The sequence below is a fragment of the Lichenostomus cassidix genome, chromosome 4 (genome assembly GCF_008360975.1).
Source record: "Lichenostomus cassidix isolate B80296 chromosome 4, HeHo_3.0, whole genome shotgun sequence".
Lineage (NCBI taxonomy): Eukaryota > Metazoa > Chordata > Aves > Passeriformes > Meliphagidae > Lichenostomus > Lichenostomus cassidix.
The window spans coordinates 52945655-52964549 of record NC_139484.1 but is presented as its reverse complement, the minus strand read 5'-3'; the positions used below and the strand labels follow the sequence as shown (position 1 = coordinate 52964549).

At 37.2% G+C, this 18895-nt stretch overlaps 1 protein-coding gene across 3 annotated transcripts in view; it reads left to right on the top strand.

Annotated features, from left to right (window-relative positions):
• The window catches only part of STIM2 (stromal interaction molecule 2), a 68199-nt gene extending 50163 nt beyond the window's left edge, over window positions 1-18036 (top strand). For 2 of the 3 annotated variants that reach the window (XM_085059194.1, XM_085059192.1), the window contains exons 4-12: window positions 4165-4276; window positions 4950-5065; window positions 6331-6508; window positions 7421-7598; window positions 8168-8335; window positions 8534-8634; window positions 8882-9120; window positions 12692-12893; window positions 13712-18036. In XM_085059194.1, coding sequence (XP_084915320.1) covers window positions 4165-4276; window positions 4950-5065; window positions 6331-6508; window positions 7421-7598; window positions 8168-8335; window positions 8534-8634; window positions 8882-9120; window positions 12692-12893; window positions 13712-14192 — 1775 coding nt within the window. In that variant the 3' untranslated portion in view covers window positions 14193-18036. Of the gene's footprint in view, window positions 1-4164; window positions 4277-4949; window positions 5066-6330; window positions 6509-7420; window positions 7599-8167; window positions 8336-8533; window positions 8635-8881; window positions 9121-12691; window positions 12894-13166; window positions 13316-13711 lie in introns of all 3 variants that reach the window. The other variant, XM_085059193.1, reaches the window with a different exon arrangement.
• The last annotated feature ends 859 nt before the right edge of the window (window positions 18037-18895 follow it).

Sequence of the window (18895 nt, the reverse complement as noted above, 5' to 3'; positions counted from 1 at the left end):
TTCACCCCTGTAATGGGTAATGCTCATGTGAATTAGCTGTCTGAAGAGAGGGCTGTTGTAGGTATTTGGTCGCAGTAGTAAGGGGATTGTAAAATTAGTTCAGGACCTTCAGCTGGATAGTTCTCTGACCTGTCTCAGTGAGTAGAGTTGAATGCTGCATTCCTAGTGATGTTGCATTGTCCTTTGGGACTTGATTTTGTCATGAAGTAAAAACTGTTGTGGTCAAACCTGGAGTTCATGAATGCTTGGCTATTGTCAGACTAATTTGGGTCCTACAAAACCTACTTGTTGCAAACTGCCTTTTTGAAAGAAAAAGGTAGCTTTTACCATTGTAGCATATTTGAGCTTTAATGTATAGTATCTCCTATAGACTGTCCTATAATACAAAAAACTTTCTCCTTGTCTTGTATGGGTACCTCTTTTTTTTTTTTTCTTTAATTCATTTTCCTTCTCTGTGGAAAATAGAAGGTGAACTAGTTTCACCTTCTGGTACATTATTTATTAGGGCAAAAGGATACGAAAATGGCTCTATATTTGCATGTGTGATCACCTGTTGTATTCTGATGTACTGCTGCACAAGTGTTCTTGCAGCAACTGGCACTAAACTGCATACCATGAACATGTTGTTGTTGCCTTGCACTCTGATAATTTGCTGTCTCAGGTTTTAAATATCCGGAGACTGGAAATGCATGCAAGCAGGGCTTGGCTAAGGATGAGTTACATAATGCCGCATGCTGCTGATGTTACTGCTGAAGGTCCTAAAAACTAAGTTTTGATTCCTTTTGTGTGCTTGATACAGAACAATCTTGTGTGCCTGGTCAGCCTGTTCACAGCTTTAGGCCTAATATGTGGCTGGTGTTCACTTCTTGCCATAAAATACTCATAAAATGTAATTTGATTTTTGAAAGCAGCAGGATGCCCTTAAGAATGCTGAGGCTGACACTGTAATGTTATTTTACTTTGTGCCTCCCTGCCCTGAAGCATTGTGCTACCTCATAAGTTTAACTTGAAAAAGGATATATAGTCTGATCTTCTAATCAGCCATTGATGTGGGCTAACAAGGAGAAACTTTCATACAGGGCCAGTTTAAACCTACTTTTGCTGTCTTCACCTTTAGATGTGTTGGTAGAGCAGTTAAAAAGCAGTAAGAGAAAACCCCCAAGACTTAAACTTTTGGTCTGCAGTAGAATAGCTGATGGAAGTCTAGAGACTGAGTGCTGCTCTGAGGTGTAAATGCTGTTGTTTCTACATCTGCCAGCCCAAAGCATGCTGCTGACATCCTCTCTCTGAAGATACCTCTGAAAAGAGAGAAGGATGTTATAATTACTCTGTAATGCTGTATGTATTTGACTTACTATAATTGTGACTCTGCTGTCTGAAGTACTGCTTTCTGTTTCGGTGATTAAACGAAGGAAAAGTTACAACCTCAGCTAATTAGTGGTAGTTGGCACATTCTAATTGGCAGTGCTGATCAAGATGAATTTCAGCTGGCCTGCTTGCCCTTCAGTACACCTGGTGTAGATCACACTTGCCTTGTGTCATGTTTCAGTGGACTATAAGTGCTTCTTCTGGGGAAAGGCCAGTGCTGCTTCAGTGCTGTATGCTGTTGTAGTACAAACATGTATGTATGTCATAATGTCTTATTGGAAACAAGTCAAGTAATACTCCTTACCAACCTATGGCAAATGGAAGATATCAACAAAAAGAAACAGTCTAAATGTTTTCTCTGATTGTTAGAATAGGAAAGGAAGAGCAGTGTAGTTCAGAGTCTGTGTCCACCTGGAAAACTTGGGGATTTGTGGGCACTGGTACTAGATTTCTGTCAATGAAGAATTAGTTTATATAATAAATCTAAATTTCTTGTGGAATATGTGTATGAGCAGAGATTCAGACCTTGACATCCCAGAATAAGAGATGACAGTATGTATTGATAGTTTAAATGCTTGAGTGGGCAGTTAAAAGGACACAACATAAATAAAGAAGTAATTGATACTATTTTTCCATAAACGGGTAACAGTGTAATAATTCAGAAAGTATGAGTTCCAGTTCTAGTTTGGGATAGACTTTGGTTGCTTCTTTTTGCAGTTTCTGTACTAATGGAGGTATCTGATACTGTGACAGATAATGAATACTAAAGTGCTGTTTCTGGAATATAACTGATTTCTTTGGGAAAATTCCCTTGATATTCTATGAAGAAAACATCCCACCAGTCTGTGCAGCACAACAGATGTGATTGGCTCTGTGGTAAACCACTTAAATTTGTACCTCTTCTCTTTCAGGATAATGTGTTTAAAATTACTACTGGATTATAAAAACCTATAAATTTATGTAAAATTTGGCAGAGTGTCTACAAAATTCTTTCAGCAGTATAAGTGAATAGTCTCAATGATATTTTTAACCCTTCCCCCCTAATGTATAAACTCAATGAATAGTGTGGTTTCTGAAATTGAGTGTTCTGTACTGTCAGTGATAGTCTGCAGTGTGTAGTGGCTATTTGAGGTGGATTTTTTCACATGTCACATCAAAGCAGCACTTCTACCTTGGATCAGTCTAGGAACATATTTCTAGAATCCAGTTAAGGTGATATTTTTCTAGATGATTTTACCACCCTTTTGAGACTTGTAATGACCAGTCAAATGACTGAATGATTTGTAAATCTGATTTCTTATTATTCTCAAAGCAGTTAAGAATCTTTACGATGGGAAAACTGTTTGTAAATGCAGCCCAGACATTTTGCATAAAATCTGTGAGCAATATGACAGAATTGAGTCTATTTCAAATCAATACCTGACTATGGCTCAGGAGGAGAGAAGGAAATGGGACAGCATACTGGGAAGGTTGTGTAGCCATTCATATGGATAGATAACAAGTGGTTTGCACTGTGAGTTTGTTTCTTAAAGCTGTGAGTCTGTGAAACATGTTCTGTCTCTGCCTATCTGGAATGATGATAATCTGAAATGTTTAAGCTTATTTTTCAGCTGTGCTAGTGTAGACAAGGGACCTGGAAGTCCTTATTTCAGTTTCAGTGTGAACTGAAACCTGAATTTCAACTCATAAAAATTTCCATTGCCTGCAGCTCTACCTGTCAAGTTTTCAGCAGGGCATTATAAAGGATCATTGTCAAAATTCACCACTGAGAATGTGTCCTAGTGATAAGGTTTCTACTAAAATCTCTGCCCAGTACTGTCACATGCAAGTAGTTGTAGATAGAGAAGTATTTAAAAAAACCAAAAAACTTTCCATGTGAAGACATGTCTGTCCAGAAGAAGGCTGTTCCTGTTTCTTTCATATGCAGACAGACTTTTGCAGACTCATAAATAGAGTGAACAATTTCCCTTCAATTTTGTCAGTGTGAACCTGTAAACTGTAGTAGCTGACTGTAAGGGCCAGAAATGAGATTTTTTTTTCTTCTTCTTTTTTTTTTTTTTTTTTTTTTGTGTGATATCTGTGGGTAGTGTTTTCTTAGCGCATCTGTAGCTATGAATGTTTATGTAGAGTGTTGCTGTTACTAAGGAAAATTGTTAATTATTCTCCACATATTTAAATAACTTTTCTTAGTGGGAGTTTTTGCATGTAATTCCACTTTTCTTGGGCATGTTTAAGAGAGATTTAATAGTTTTCCTGTTAAATTTCTTCTGTCTTTTGGTGTTTTCTTTCAGCGTCCTCTCTCCTTCTCTTGTCAGCTCCCATTTTGTGGTTAGTAGGTTTGAACCTCTAAGAAAATTCTTGTCAAAACAAGTTCTTAAGGCATCATCCTGGGACAGATCTCAGTACATTGCCTCAAATGGTTACAGCACCAGCTGATGTGTGTTTAGTTCTTCAAGGGTAGTAAGGACAGAGGGATTGAGGCTTGAATCGGTTTAAGTAGCTGAAAGTCACAAGAGATCACAAGTTGCTGTCCTGATTTAAACTAAAGCAAAAGACTAAATTGTTCTGTGAAATACTTCTTTTGGTTCCATGCTTGGTTGTTTACAGTTTGCCTAAGCTTTCACAGGGGAGCATATAATGAAAAAGGCAAAATGCCAGAAACACCTTGGCAGTGCTAATTTTTCTGGAATTATATTTGGCTAAACTCTCTTGGTTATTGTAACCTGCTTTTCTACTGCTTGTCTTCTATGCTGTTGCTTTTTACAAAAACTTAAGGTAATTGAATTTTTCTTTCAGTTCATAACTGGACTCAAGAGGACACTCTTCAGTGGCTGTCAGAATTTGTTGAATTGCCCCAATATGAAAAGAATTTTAGAGACAGCAATGTCAATGGAACAACACTTCCCAGGTGAATATATCTTCTGGATTAGTTTCAATTAATTCCCTATAGGTTGCTGCATTGGTCTGTATGGTAGGAACAACTATGTGAACCTAAAGTCTAACAAGATATGGTCAAATGCAAGAAAAGAGAAGTGTCCTTGCAGTTTTGAAGAGGTGGCTGCATTTTTTTTTCTGCCAAAATATTGCAAAATACAACTTTTATAAAAGTTTTGTTTCTTTCTGTGGAAGCACTTATCAAAGGTCACAGAATTGTGTGGTAGCAAACTTTCTTCTGAACGTCTTCCAATCTATTGAGTGGGTATGCATAACAATGTAACTGTAGAACATCTTTTCTGGGGCATAAATACCACACCTGAGTATTGCATATATTTAGGAGTTGGTGTCACAAGTCTGTAAATATACCTTTTACTATGCCAAATGGATCTATTTAATGATTTTTTCCAGAAAGAATAGGTAAATGATTTTTATTTTCTTCTTTTGCCACATGCTGATATGCGATTATGTGGCATTACTGTTGGACTGTATTTCTCACTCTCAGTTGCATAGCTGTAATCTATATAACTGTCGGAAATACTATTGCTGTCTTTTTTTTTTGCATAGACTTTGAATATCTAGACTTTGCATAGATTTTGAATATAATTTATGGCATTTATGGAAACGTTTTGTCTTATCATTAACAGGATAGCAGTAAATGAACATGCTTTCATGATCTCTCACTTGAAAATAATTGACCGGAGCCATAGACAGAAGCTTCAGCTCAAAGCCTTGGATGTTGTTTTATTTGGACCTCTCACCCGTTAGTAACTTTTTGGCATTTTTTTCGTATCTTTTAATTGTAAGAATTCAACAGAGCATATTTTCCATGACACTTGATACTGTAGATAGGACAGCTTATCTATTTTGTGGATGAACTGATGGATCGCTTGGCATGCATTGTGGAACTCTGCAATGAAATAAAAAGGGTTATTTAGCTGCTGTGACCAGGACAAAGGTTCACTTCTGTGTGTAAGATCATGTAGAAATTTTAGTATAACCCCATTTGACAGATGGACGTTGGCTTCTGTGTCACAAGAAGTGTCCTTTAAATATTTTTGACTGTTTAAATTACATTTATAGGTAATGTTACATTCACTTCTGTGTTAGCTTGGACAGTGCAGTTGGGATGCTGAAATGAGAGTGCATGACCTTCCACAAGAAGAAAAAAAGGAGATGGTGTTACAAATCCAACACCTGTGTCTTTTGTGCAGACTTGAGTTTACGTGCAGTTAAATTTAATGCAGCTGTTCCACATGTGACCCATTTTAGCATATGCAGCCATGTTCACACCACATCACCAGTGCTCTGCATGCTCTGCATGCTTGCTTGTACATAGTTACAGCTCTGCTCTGGTCCTGTGCATGTCAGGTGTTCCTTATCTAGTCAGGCCAGGTCTGAGCTGGGGATTTTTAGGGGGGAAAAAAAAACCCCACACCTTGTATTAGACCTTTAATGCTCACAGAAACTGTCTTTACAAAGTTGTAACTATAAAAATTGCTCTAACAAAGATGTGTTATGTGACTCTTGGATATGATAATTTGACAATCCAACTTTTGCTTTTAAAAAGTGCTGCTGTTACCATTTTAAAATGTACTTTATTTTTTCCAAGTGCATTTTAAACTCAGCATAGGATATTCAAAAGGGTGCAAACTAGGGAGAACTTGCTCAAATGTAATTAAAGCTCCTATTGGCCTGATAAAGTGCAATTGCAGATCTCTATTTTAACTCTATTAAAATAAAGATATAGATTATGTACTGTAAAGGGGTTTACTAAACTCTTCTCAATCTAATGAATGTTTTAGTATATATTAAGTAAATTGTATTAGAGCAGAGCTGCTTATGTTGTATGGACAATGCTCTGGAATACATTTGAAAGGTAGTTGTTGGACGTGGTTGGAGGTAAATGAGCTGGAATTCTGTTTAGCATCAGGTTCTGTTACCTTTTAAGCCAGGGAGAGGGGGGAGTGCCTTAGTCTGTTGTCTGTATCAATGAACTAGTTAATGATGGTGTTGTTCTCTGCGCAGGTCCCCCTCACAACTGGATGAAGGATTTTATATTAACAGTTTCTATAGTTATTGGTTTTGGAGGCTGCTGGTTTGCATATACACAGAACAGAACCTCAAGAGAACATATCACAAAAATGATGAAGGACTTAGAAAGTCTCCAAACAGCAGAGCAAAGTCTTCTTGACTTGCAGGAAAGGTATAAAACCTAAAAAACAAAAAAAAAAAAGTAAAAAAATTCTCCTTTTGTTTTGAGGTTAAACACAAATGCAGATCCTTTACAGTCATAAGTTATTTGTATTAACTGCCTTTGGATTTTATTCACCTTCCCTTTGCATGGAAATTGTGATTACAGTGGTGCTGTTTTTTTGGGTAGAAATTGCTTCTGGATATCTTAGCAGGCAATACAAACTTGTGGATGAAGGTAGAGAATAGAGGCCCAATCTTTTTTCCTACAGATTTACAAGTATGTATTGTTATTTTCATATAATTACAGTTTACTTTGAATAGTTGCTTACATGAGAATGAGAACATTTCTCCTCTTTTTGTGATCTTAAGATTGAAACAGACCTGAACTGTTTACTTTCTATTGCTTATATGGCAGTGTGAGAGTTGATAGTCTGTGGTACACCTGTAACTCAGTTGTCTGTAGAGACTTGTGTTTTGATACTACATTTTTATTGATGGTTCACCTAAAAGTTTGGGTATTTTGCGTGGTGTGGATATCATGTGATGTAATTGCTGCTGATTCATGAAGCTTGCAGAGTCTTGATTATCACAGTGTGGGTGAGGTTGTAAGACTTCTGGAGTTCATCTTGTCCACCCCTCCTGCTCAAGCAGGATCATCTAGAACAGGTTGCCTAGGACCATGTGCAGGTGGCTTCTGAATATGTCCAAGGATGGAGACTCTACCACCTCACTGGGCAACCTGTGCCAGTGCTCAGCCACTCTCATGGTGAAAGTGTTTCCTGATGTTCAGACGGAACCTCATGTGCTTTGGTTTGTGCCCATTGCCTCTTGCCCTGTTGCTGGATGCATTTTGTTGTTCTGAGGACTGCAACTTTTAACAAATATGCTGTATATTTTCTCATATTTTTGTTCAATTGTGAAGGCTTGAGAAGGCACAAGAAGAGAATAGAAACGTTGCTGTTGAAAAGCAAAATCTGGAGCGCAAAATGATGGATGAGATCAACGATGCCAAACGTGAAGCTCATCGCTTAAGGGAATTGAGAGAAGGAGCTGAATGTGAGCTCAGCAGGCTGAAATATGCAGAGGAAGAGTTAGTACAGGTATCAGCCAGCTGTTGGTAATTTTAGTGTTGACCTTAAATTGGTCCTAGTTTTGTTAGATCCTTAGTGGTGTTTAAAGCAGCATTCCCCAAATGCTAGATTTGAGTGGAAAAATTCTAAGAGTGCTTAACGATCGTCTGTCAATTGTGCCATTATCTATTAAAATAGTCCTGAAATTATTAGAAGCTGTAAAGTTTGTATACTAGCTTATAATGTTTTTGCATTCACTGAACAAAAATATATACAAGAGCTTTTTTTTGTCTTGTTATAAGAAGAGAATAGCTTTGTCTCATCTGAACAGCAATAAATTTGGATTTATTGTACTAAAAAATTCGCATCTTACAAAAATATTTAAGCTTTGAATTAGGAACTATATATCATTGAAAAAAATCTGGAAAGTCATATTCTAGATTTCAGAGGTGCCATATCTGCCTACCTGACAACAATTGGCATGTACTAAAACTCTGTCAAGCTTTCATATGTTGCTGTGGGGTATAAAGGTGCTTATAATTCACCTGTCAGTTCTAATGATACTTTTGGTGACACTTTTATTTATTCTTGATTGCTAGGTTCGTATGGCTTTAAAAAAGGCTGAGAAGGAGTTTGAGCTGAGAAGTAATTGGTCTGTTCCTGAAGCTTTGCAGAAGTGGCTTCAGTTAACACATGAAGTTGAAGTACAATATTACAATATCAAAAGACAGCACGCAGAAATGCAATTAGCAATTGCTAAAGATGAGGTAATAAATTATTCTTCAGCTACTTAAAGATTTTTCTGATCTGTTGCTAGAGATAGGGAATGGTAAACACAAAGTAGATAAGCATTTGCGTTTTTTTTTTTCTTCTCTGAGTTGTTTGTTACCTGTCAATATTGCTAATATTTTTTCATGTTAAGTATGCTACTAGTTTTATGCATTTCACTTTACTTTGTATTTTAGGCAGAAAAGATAAAAAAGAAGAGAAGCACTGTATTTGGAACATTACATGTTGCACACAGCTCCTCCCTGGATGAAGTGGACCATAAAATTCTTGAAGCAAAGTAAGAGGGTTACTAGGACAGGATGCATATTCTTCTGTAATTATTTGTTCCTGGAACAATGCCATTTTTGAGAGTTATGGAATCGAGTGTCTTAGTGGTTTTATACTTTAAGAAAAGCGGTTTAAAAATATTAAAATGTGAATATTTCGACAGCTGTAATGCATCTTCTGATGTGCTGGCATGAATGTGTTGCTTTGTTTTATCATTAAGAACAATGTATATAATTTTAATGTGTGCCCTTTTTCAGGAAAGCACTCTCTGAGTTGACGACGTGTTTGCGAGAGCGTCTTTATCGATGGCAGCAGATTGAGAAGATCTGTGGGTTTCAAATCGCGCACAATTCTGGGCTACCAAGCTTGACCTCCTCTCTATACTCTGATCACAGCTGGGTAGTTATGCCTCGAGTTTCCATTCCTCCCTACCCAATTGCAGGGGGAGTTGATGATTTAGATGAAGACACTCCTCCAATAGTTTCTCAGTTTCATGGTAAGTGATGGGCTCAGTACAAAGAAAGGGGAAAAGTTGTGGGGACATGGGATTTTCAAGTCAGGTGGGAGAAGAGTGCTAAAATGAAACAGGATTAGGTCAAAGTCAAAAGGACTAAAATTCTATGTAGCATTTCAGATACTAGATCTAGTGGGACTTACATAAAGTGAAAACTGGGTTTTGCAATAAAGATAACATGAAAAAGCCTTTATTCTGTTTCAGTGGGAGAGTGGGGCAAATTCAGCTAAGGTTTTGAAAGTGCTTGTGAACCTTGGATTGTTACTTACACAAAAGTTTGTAATGAATAATGCTGAGTTCCTGTTAGCACATTTATTCTTTCAGATGGAAGGGACGAAGTTAGTCCAGGGTCCCTTGAGCTATGAGAAAGATCACACCCTTTGGGAGGCCCCATGCTACATAGCCTTGTGAACATTCTTTAGTGGTTGGAACAAAATCCCGTTGTTATTCAAGGGAAGCTTTCAGGCAGAATGTTTGTGTTTGGATACAGTGGGTTGTTTGAGTGTCAGGCAAAGAGGCTGAATGCTGGAGGGAGGGAAATCCAGCTTTGGTTAAACTATGATCAGAAGATACATGCTGGGGATTCAGACCACCCTTGTATCATGAGTCATTGTGTCAGAACAAGAGCCTGTTTCATGGAAGTTGTGATTAACTGGACTCTAGAGGCAAATCAAAAAGATGAGCTCCCATGTAGCTGTATCAAGCTGAGGAATGAGTAGGAAGGAAAACTTCCATGTGGGTACATTTTTCTTCCAGGGCTTGGATTCACAGAAGAAATTCAAACTGTATTTTAAAAAACAGTCGCCACTTTGCTGGCTTTACTTAGTGTGCCTTGGACACTTGTTCTTCTTCTAAATGTACCAACCTTTTTTTCTGCAGACAGCACTGAAAAGTTCATTAATCCTCTTGCAACCCTGCTTGCTGCAAGTTCTGATCACTTTAAGGAATGCTGTTTCTCTAGTTGTCTTCAGTGCAAAGGCTTTAATTTAAACCCTAGCAACAAATTTATTGGAGGCCCAATAAAATATGGATGCCTAGAATTAAGCTTCCAATTATATATAGAGAAGTCTGTGGTCTGGTTTCAAAAGGAAGAACTCCATTTATTGTCATGATTTTACAGATGGTCGAAAATGACAACACTTGGATATGTGTAAAAGACTTGTATTTTTTTTAGTCACTCTTCTCACTTAGCTCTTGCTTAGAAGTGAAGCCAGAGAAGACAGTACAGTTGATTCAAAGAACTACAGTTAGAAAAGGACAAAAGTATGGTTTGTAAGAGCATATTTAGGTGAAACTTCACTGTATGCTTTTGCAGTTGTGGTTTGATTTTTTTTTTTGGCTAAAGATCAGTTCATTTGAAAATATTTCTTTCTTAGTGATGGAAGTAATCTGAATCTTAGTAACACTACAAAAACTTTATTTTCTTTTTTTTTTTCTTCCTCAATTTTTATAAGACGCAAGAACTTCATGTTGTTAAATCACAGGAAGGAAGTAGCTTGTCCTTAATTTACTAGCTTTTACAATTTCTGTTAATTATATAAAACATGGAAACACTTGGGGAGTGGGGAAGGAGAGGGAAAATATGCTAAATGATCTATTGTTGAAATTAATGGTGAGGAGTCAAATTATTGTAGGTTAGTTTGGTAATTGCTGAATTATTTCCACCCTTTAGACAAAAATAACAAATGCATGTGAGGAAGGACAGAAGCTCATCTTGGTCGTGAGGCTTCAGGCAAAATGTCATGTGCAGGAGGTTACTTAAGACTGGGGCTGTGTCAGTCACTGGATCTAAAGTGGACTGGGCTATTACCTTGTCCCAGCATCCTTTGGCCTCATAAGATTGACAAAATTTGAACTCTGTTGGACAGGCTTCTTTGTGCCAGAGCATTTGGGTTGATAAGCTAAAATGGTGTCAAGTAGTAGAGCTGTTTGATCAATCTCAAACTGAAGAACTTAAAGGGATTAAGAAATAGTGCCCAACACTGGAACAAAGTACTTACAGCAGGAAGGGGATAGTGAAACTTCTACTTTTCGATTGACTGATTGGGATTCAGCTAGTTCCTTGATTTAGTGAGTTCATTTGCACTAGAAAATTCTACATGTTAAATTGTCATAGATGTATTCTTCATATTCCTGTCTAGATACACCTACAAAGAACCAAAATGCTTGTTACTTCTCTCAAAATTCACTGATGGTGCAATCTTGTTTTTTTAATACCAGCAAGTAGGACGGCATCTTATTTACCTGGACCTGTAGCACAAATTTCCTAGAGAGAATTCTTATTGTCTTATCTCAGTTCACATTTGTCCTTTGAGGAATTTTTTTGTAATGACACAAGATGATTTCTGAGCTCCCAACATGCTTTTAGGGTCAGTAGGGAATTTGTCAAAAGTAAAATCAGAAGTTTGAGTTACATGACAACTCTCACATTGAGACTCACAAACCTTTCTTTCCTACTCAGGAGTGGAAGTAAATCTATGTGATGGCAAAGGTGCATTTACTTGCTGTTTTGTGAAAGCTGTGATTTCCCGTACCAAAAGAGAGTGACAACTTGTCCTTTTTTGAGATTCCAGGAAGGGAAACTAACTTTGATATGATAAACTGGCATTGCAGAAAATAAAATGTCTTTTGTTAGACTAGACATCCTTGTCTACAAAAACAATTGAAGGGCTTTTTAATGTCTTATGTTTGTTAAACATTTTGAACACCTGTAGGGGTCTGGTGTGTCTTACATAAGCAGTGATGCATTCCATTAGACAGTTTGAGGAGGGGTATGAAATATCCTGAGACTTGCAGCAGCTAGCCTGCAAACAGGTCTATAGATTTATTTCTGTACAAGTATTGCTGCCTAATAACCTTTTGAAGGAGGAATTGGATTAGGAACATTTATCACTTCCTGTTGGTTACTTTGCTGATGAAGTCTTGTGTGGCTGTCTCCACCCATTCTTGGTATTTTTGCATCCAGAAATTAATTGTTAGCCTGGCAAGAGAAAATGTTATCTAAGGAAGTTCTTGAGCTTAAAATGAGGTTAAATTATATATTTTCTATCATGTTACATAAATGAAATTGGTCTTCTGTATCTAACTTACTTTTCAACTAGTGCAGTGTACATCAGTTGGCTGTTTGATTAGTCATACCTACACTGCAAAACTTTTACATATTCTTCTAAGCTCCAAATCACCACACAAGTAAAATACAGGACATTGTGTAACATACTAATTTCAGTACCGCTATTTTTAGTTTATAAAGGGTTGGGAGTTTCAGTAGAATCTTTCTCTTTGTTCTCAAGAGAGCATACTGAGCCAGAGCTTTGGTCAGGGTAGTATTTGGCAGGCACAAAATCTCTGCAGTTGCATCTTGATTAGCTGCTTCATCTAGCTGTAGAATGTATGAGGTGTGCCAGTCTTTCTTCCTCTGAAATGGTCAAGCAATGTCAAAGTTGTTTAAAAGTCATTGTCACTGAAGCAGATATCTGCTACTTAGTCTTCAGCGTAGATATTGTTAACATCAATGTCACTTGGAGGGTTTTGGTTTGCTTTTTCTCTGTCTCAGGGTCCATTGTAAAACCTCCCAGCACACTGGCAAGAAGCAGTAGCTTGTGTAGATCAAGACGCAATGTTGTGCCATCATCTCCACAGTCTCAGCACGCTTTGCACTCCCCTGACCCTGACATCCTTTCTGTGTCGAGCTGCCCAGCTCTTTATCGAACTGAAGAGGAGGAGGAAGCCATTTACTTCTCTGCTGATAAACAATGGTACGGAGATTAGCAAACAGCACTTGGAACTCTTGATAGGATTATTGAGACTAACAGTTTAGAATTAGAGATTAAACCAAGCCAAAAGTTAAAGTAATCTATAGGATAATATAAATTAACATAGTCTACATGGAACAGAGAGTTCTTGTCTGGTATGTGTATGTAAATAGCTAGCATGTCATATACAGTTAAGTAATGTTACAATCCAGGGTGCACTGAACTAACCCTGATTCTCCATTACAATATGTTACTGGCTTTTACATCTGAAACTAGGATCAAAAGCAATGTCAGCTACTGGGCGAAGAGGAGATGGATGGTAACACAATTCTTACAGCATGTTGAGCGTGTACCTACTCTTGTTACATGGCCTCATAGGAAAAGGTTAAATTCCTTTTGGAAGGAGCAAATGAGCTTGTTGAAAGGTAGGGACACTTGTCCTGAAGAAACTTTTTGTATATGATAGGCTTAAATCTCCTTCTTTCATTTCATAACTTTTCTGACTTCACGTGCCAGAAAGGTAGTTTTTGTTCTTTGAAGTGAGATACGAATGATGAGATACTGATTCTGGGCAGATGCTGCTGCCCACAAAAGCAAGATTGCACAAACTAATTCCCTTAAGTTTAGATAATAAAATGATATAATGCAAGTTGTAACTTAAAATGTTTAACTTAAGTCTTATTTTGTTTAATTAACTACTAAGGAAAAGTGTGGGTGGTGCTTTTAGACTAATGTTATTGATTCTAAATTAATTTCCTTTTTAAGTGTATGAAGGAAATTGTAGTTTCATTATATTTTCTCTTCTTTCTGCTCTGACTCAGGGAAGTACAGGAAACAGGTTCGGAATGTGACTCCTTAAATTCATCCATTGGAAGAAAACAGTCTCCTCCAGCAACTCTTGAGATGTACCAGACAATTTCTCCTCAGAAGGTATCGCCAGAAGAATTCTCACTTGAGGAATCATCTACAGGAGACTCCTCTTCTCTGACTGCAGATATTTCTAGGGGCTCTCCTGACTGTGTAGGCATGTCAGAAACTAAGAGCATGATTTTTAGTCCTGCAAGCAAAGTTTATAATGGAATCCTGGAGAAGTCTTGCAGCATGAACCAGCTTTCAACTGGGATCCCAGTCCCAAAGCCTCGTCACACCTCATGTTCCTCAACCGGCAGTGATAGCAAGCCCAGCCATGAAGCTGCTTCTGTCCCTAGGATAAGTAGTATCCCACAGGACCTCTACCAGAATGGTGAAAAAAATAAAAAGCCATCAAAAATAAAAAACCTCTTTAAGAAGAAGTGTAAGTGAGGTGGGCAGAAGAAAACATACAGTAATGTTGTAAGAACTCTATTTTTTAGGTCTTTAGGAATGTAATTCCATTCGAGCATTCCAGACTGGATGCCCTAATGGAATAATCTGTAGGTCACCTATATTTAATGACTGTACTGTCAACGGTCGTGCCAGCTGTCAATGAGAAATCATTAAAAAGTTCAGACAGTTTACATTAATTTCTGCCTATTTATTTCTTTATTTTTTTAGCTTGTCTTTTTCAGCTTTTTTTTTTTTAATTTGTTTTGTTGGGCTTTTTTAAGTTTATTCATAAACCATTTTTAAGCCACTTTGGACTCCTAAGCTTTAATGGACTAGTAAGCCTTCCAGGGCTTGCCAAAGTTTCTTGTTTACTGGAGCATCTTCCTATCTTTCCGTAGAACTAGGACATTTATCTACCGGACTTTAACAAAAATAAAAGAAGTAGAACTAAATGAATTGCACTACTGTTTTACAGACTGGAACAGTCTCTGCAAGTGAAACTGAAAGACTTGTATTTGATTGAGAAGATGAATCTTTTCACTTTTAGATCTTTTGGGGTTTTTAAGTAGAATTTAGCATTTCTAATTGACTTGATTCCTGGAAATGGAAATGTTATGCTTTTATTATGGGAAGCTTTGTTAGATGCATTTATTATTAGAATGGTTCAAGTCCTGCTGTAAAGATCATTTTTTTCCCAGGACTTTCACTGTGATTTTACTTCACTGCAGGCTGTATGACAAATAAAAAAAAAAAAAAAGAAAGAAAAAAAAAGAAAAGAAAAAAAAAGTAATTTACCAAGAGAACAGGCTCTTGATTCCTTATGCAAGTGATGGTTGTGAAACTTGACTGAAGACTGAAAAAATTCACCCTCTCGAAATGAGGAGGGGGAATAGTAGCTTTTGTTTACAGATTGACAGACAATGGACATTTGGGTTGTGAAAGTTTGTACTGTGGTCAACATAATAAATTGGAAACATTATTGTGCTTGGGAATGTTCTAATTTTAGCTGATGCTTGTTTCAGACATGTTTCAGAGGTCCTGTTAATTGAAAACTGTCGTAGGCTACATTGCTTATGCTTACTGCTGTGTGTAAGTTATTATATTTTTTGAATTAGCTATTATTGTCTTAATGTCCTCCTTTTGTAAGATTTCATACACTTTATTTTTGTATAGTTTGAAGATTTAGCTGTTCAGAGATGTCTGAAGTAAATGGTATAATTTTATAATGCATACTGTTATACTAACTCATAATTTTAGATATAAAGATAGATATAATGGTGAGACAATATGCTTCAGATAAAAGCAATTTTTGTGAAGCTTTTATAGAGAGAGATGAAATTATTGTGAGGTAACAAGGAAACCTTCTTAGGGTAGCAGTAGCTAGTTGTTCAAAAACATCTTTTTATTTTTTTTTAACAGTTGGAGACAAGAAATGTACTGCTTAAGCAACAGTGCCTTTTATTCAGTTTGAAAATATTAATACTGAGCAGGAATTTCTTCTGAGGTACATTCCAAAGAAATATTTCCTGCTCTAGTCAACACAAGCAATTTACCCAGTGATGACGAAACAGTCTCAGATCTTCCATAGGGGTGTTCTAGTTGCCTCAGTAGCAGGTGCCACTGCCAGGGACTTGTGATTAGGGGCTCACTTCTTGCCAATATGTATGTGATGTACTGTATGAAAGAATTATTTCACTGACTGCCTACATTTTTTCTAGTAAGGAGCCTTCAAAACCTGTCGCTAATTGAAATCAAGTGATATGTGTCTTTTCTAGTGTTTTCTATTTAGGTTTCACTGCGCATACCCCATGTGTTAGTTCTCTCCTCAAGAAGTGGTGGTGATTTTAACAAAAGGTTTACTGTGGTTAGGGACATGGTTGAAAGAGAAGGGCTATAAAATGGGATGGAGACCTTACATTTGCAAGTACCTTGAAAAATCCAGGTACATGGATTATTTTCTTAAGTGAACAGAAGCAATCCAGAATTTTCTTGTCTGGCAAAGACTGATTGTAGGCCATCTCTGCAGAAAAGTGTGGGAGGAATCAACTGTGTGGTAAGGTTTGGAGAAGAAAACATTGGTGGAACGGAAAATAATGAGAACATAATATTATTCCATTATTCTCTGAATCATCAGATTGAATAGCTGTAGCTTAAAAAAATAAAGTCATTGCAAGATGACAATGGTCTCTTTTAACAAAGATTGTACACTCTGTACATGGCAGACAACAAAAAGCAGACAGTGAAAAACACTTGTGCTGAAGAACAATCTCAGTGCTGAGTCTTCAAGACCTGTAGTTTAAAGCCTGATGAAGTACTTGGACATCTGCAAAGGGAAAAATTACTTGATACAAATAGGGAACTTACTGTGCCTCCCAAACAACATGGAGAAGACTACTACCAGAAAAATCTTGATGCACTTGAGAAGGCTAAAGCAATAATTGAGTTTAAAATAAAATCTGGGGCTGGATAGTAGATCTTTGTGTGAGGTTTGAGTAACTCTGTCTCTATCATTACCAAAAAAGATGAAGTGGCATTTTGGTACTGGAGAGTAAATATTTACACATGGAAAAAATCTAGTCATGAGGAGTGGGAGGGAGGAGGGCAGCACTTCTTAATTCTGGCATCAAAATCAGGCAAACTAAAATACTGAGGAGACAAAACAGACAAATTCAGTTTTCTGTAGTAAATACAACTAAAAAATGAAATAGAGGAGGTATGGAACTCTTCACTGGCTGTGAGTTGAAGTGTTAAATGTCTTTTAAAAAAAAACAATTTATTTTCTGAAAAAAATGTTTTAGGAAGTTGTACAGACAGATCAGATGAGATTATCATAGTGATAGATTTTGGCTTCAAAATGGCAAACCTTTGGAGCACAGACACCTCTCTACACTCAGTGTATCATCAGCTGTCCTGTAACTTTATAGCTCCTTCTTAATAAGTGTTAGACAACTAAAAGCTGAAATTAATACAAACAGAAGTGGTGAGAATTATGTTGGAGCACAGACTAATTTTGAGTTGAGTTTATTTTTTATTACATTAAAAGGCCAGTTGCATTTCTTGCCACCTAAATTTGTCCACAATTTAAGTGGCTTCCAATGCTCCTACTGCAGCTACTGCAGAAATTCCCATCTTCAAATGGCTGGAGTCATTTTGCTGAGGGAGTTTGAGAGCACCAGCTTTAAGGTAGATCTTCACTGGCAAACATTGAATCCAGTCTTGGTGCTGAAGTGCCTGCTGTATGCCCACACCTAGGAAGTGAGACAATGCCTCAAAATGCCTCTTTTTTTCCGGCTCCATTTGCTTAACAGTCGAACTTGAACTCGCTGGCAGTCAGTGAGTCCAGCCAGCATTCCCACCCCTGGGATATACAGAACATATCAGTCATTCATGACAATCATCTAGTGTCCTTAGAGATGGGTTTGTGGGTTTTTTGTTTTGTTTGTTTTGTGTGGTTTTTCACTTTTATGGGTAAAATCCATGTTCTATTTTTAATTCTGGTATTTCAGAAGATGAGGCTCTTTGCTTTTTATATATTTTGTTAGAGTACTTTGTCAGGACAGCAGCCCCTTTGTGGACATTGCCCAAATGACTTGTCCCTAAAGAGGTTGCTGTTTAGGTCACTTGTAAAATGAAGTGTCAAATGTGTGGTTCTTTATAAAGAAGAAAAAAAATCCCAGTTTTTCTAAAACTAAACAAATGCAAACCTTTCCACAATTCTTACTAAAGCTGTATGTCACTTGATTACTAAAAGTGTAAAAGTTTAGGAAAGGCATTTTGGTTGCCATGGGGAATGCTTTTGACCGGCTTACAGTGGACTTAGATATTAAAACAGTTGATTGTGTTTTGGTTTCTTGGTTTTTCTTTTTGGTTGGTTCCCCCCCCCCATCCCTCATCCCCTCACAGCTCAGTGATGGAACTTAAAATTGTCCATTGACAGTTCCAGGCATATGTCAACTTTTCTTCCTCCATTGGTACCTAGGTAGCAGGTTACCCTCTACTTCCTGAAGGGCAATTTGCTGAAAGAGGAGAAATTCTCAATCATAGTCCAAGTAGTAAGGTTATAGTAAGAATACAGTTCCTTGTTTGGAAGCCTTGAAGATGGCGAAGCCGCGAATACTTGATTGCAGTTTTCTTGTGATATCTATGGATGCCAGCTGGAGTTAGGCAGTAATTTACAACTGATTGAAAGCCTAAAATGATAAAGCTAGTTAGAAATTAAAGCTTTCAAGATTTTGCTTCCCAGTATATGGGAACATGGCATGCACAGGAGGGAAATGAGCTTATTAGCATTTCTTATACCACTGGCTTTTAGAGTTTCAGCATAGTTTCATTCCATTTCCAAGATACATTGCTAGAGAGGGATTGGATTACTACCTTTGATAATGTAGACAATGAATTTTTTTTTTCATTTAATTACAAGCATATTTACGAGCAGCAGAGGATGTAAATAAAAATATATTTTTAAGGCCAAATAGAGGAATTACGAGTTCTTGGACCTCTTGTGTATTTGCTTATCTCCTTGTGCAATATGTTAAGTAGGGTGAACACATTTTTCTAATCTGTTCCAGTTGCTCTCACTAAAGGGGTGTGTTACTATCTCACATCTGAATCACTGCTCCAAATTGCTTGTAGGCATCTTAATCCTGGATGTTGCATCTTCAGTGATCCATGGTGAAGCCCACTATGGCTGGTTGAGTCTA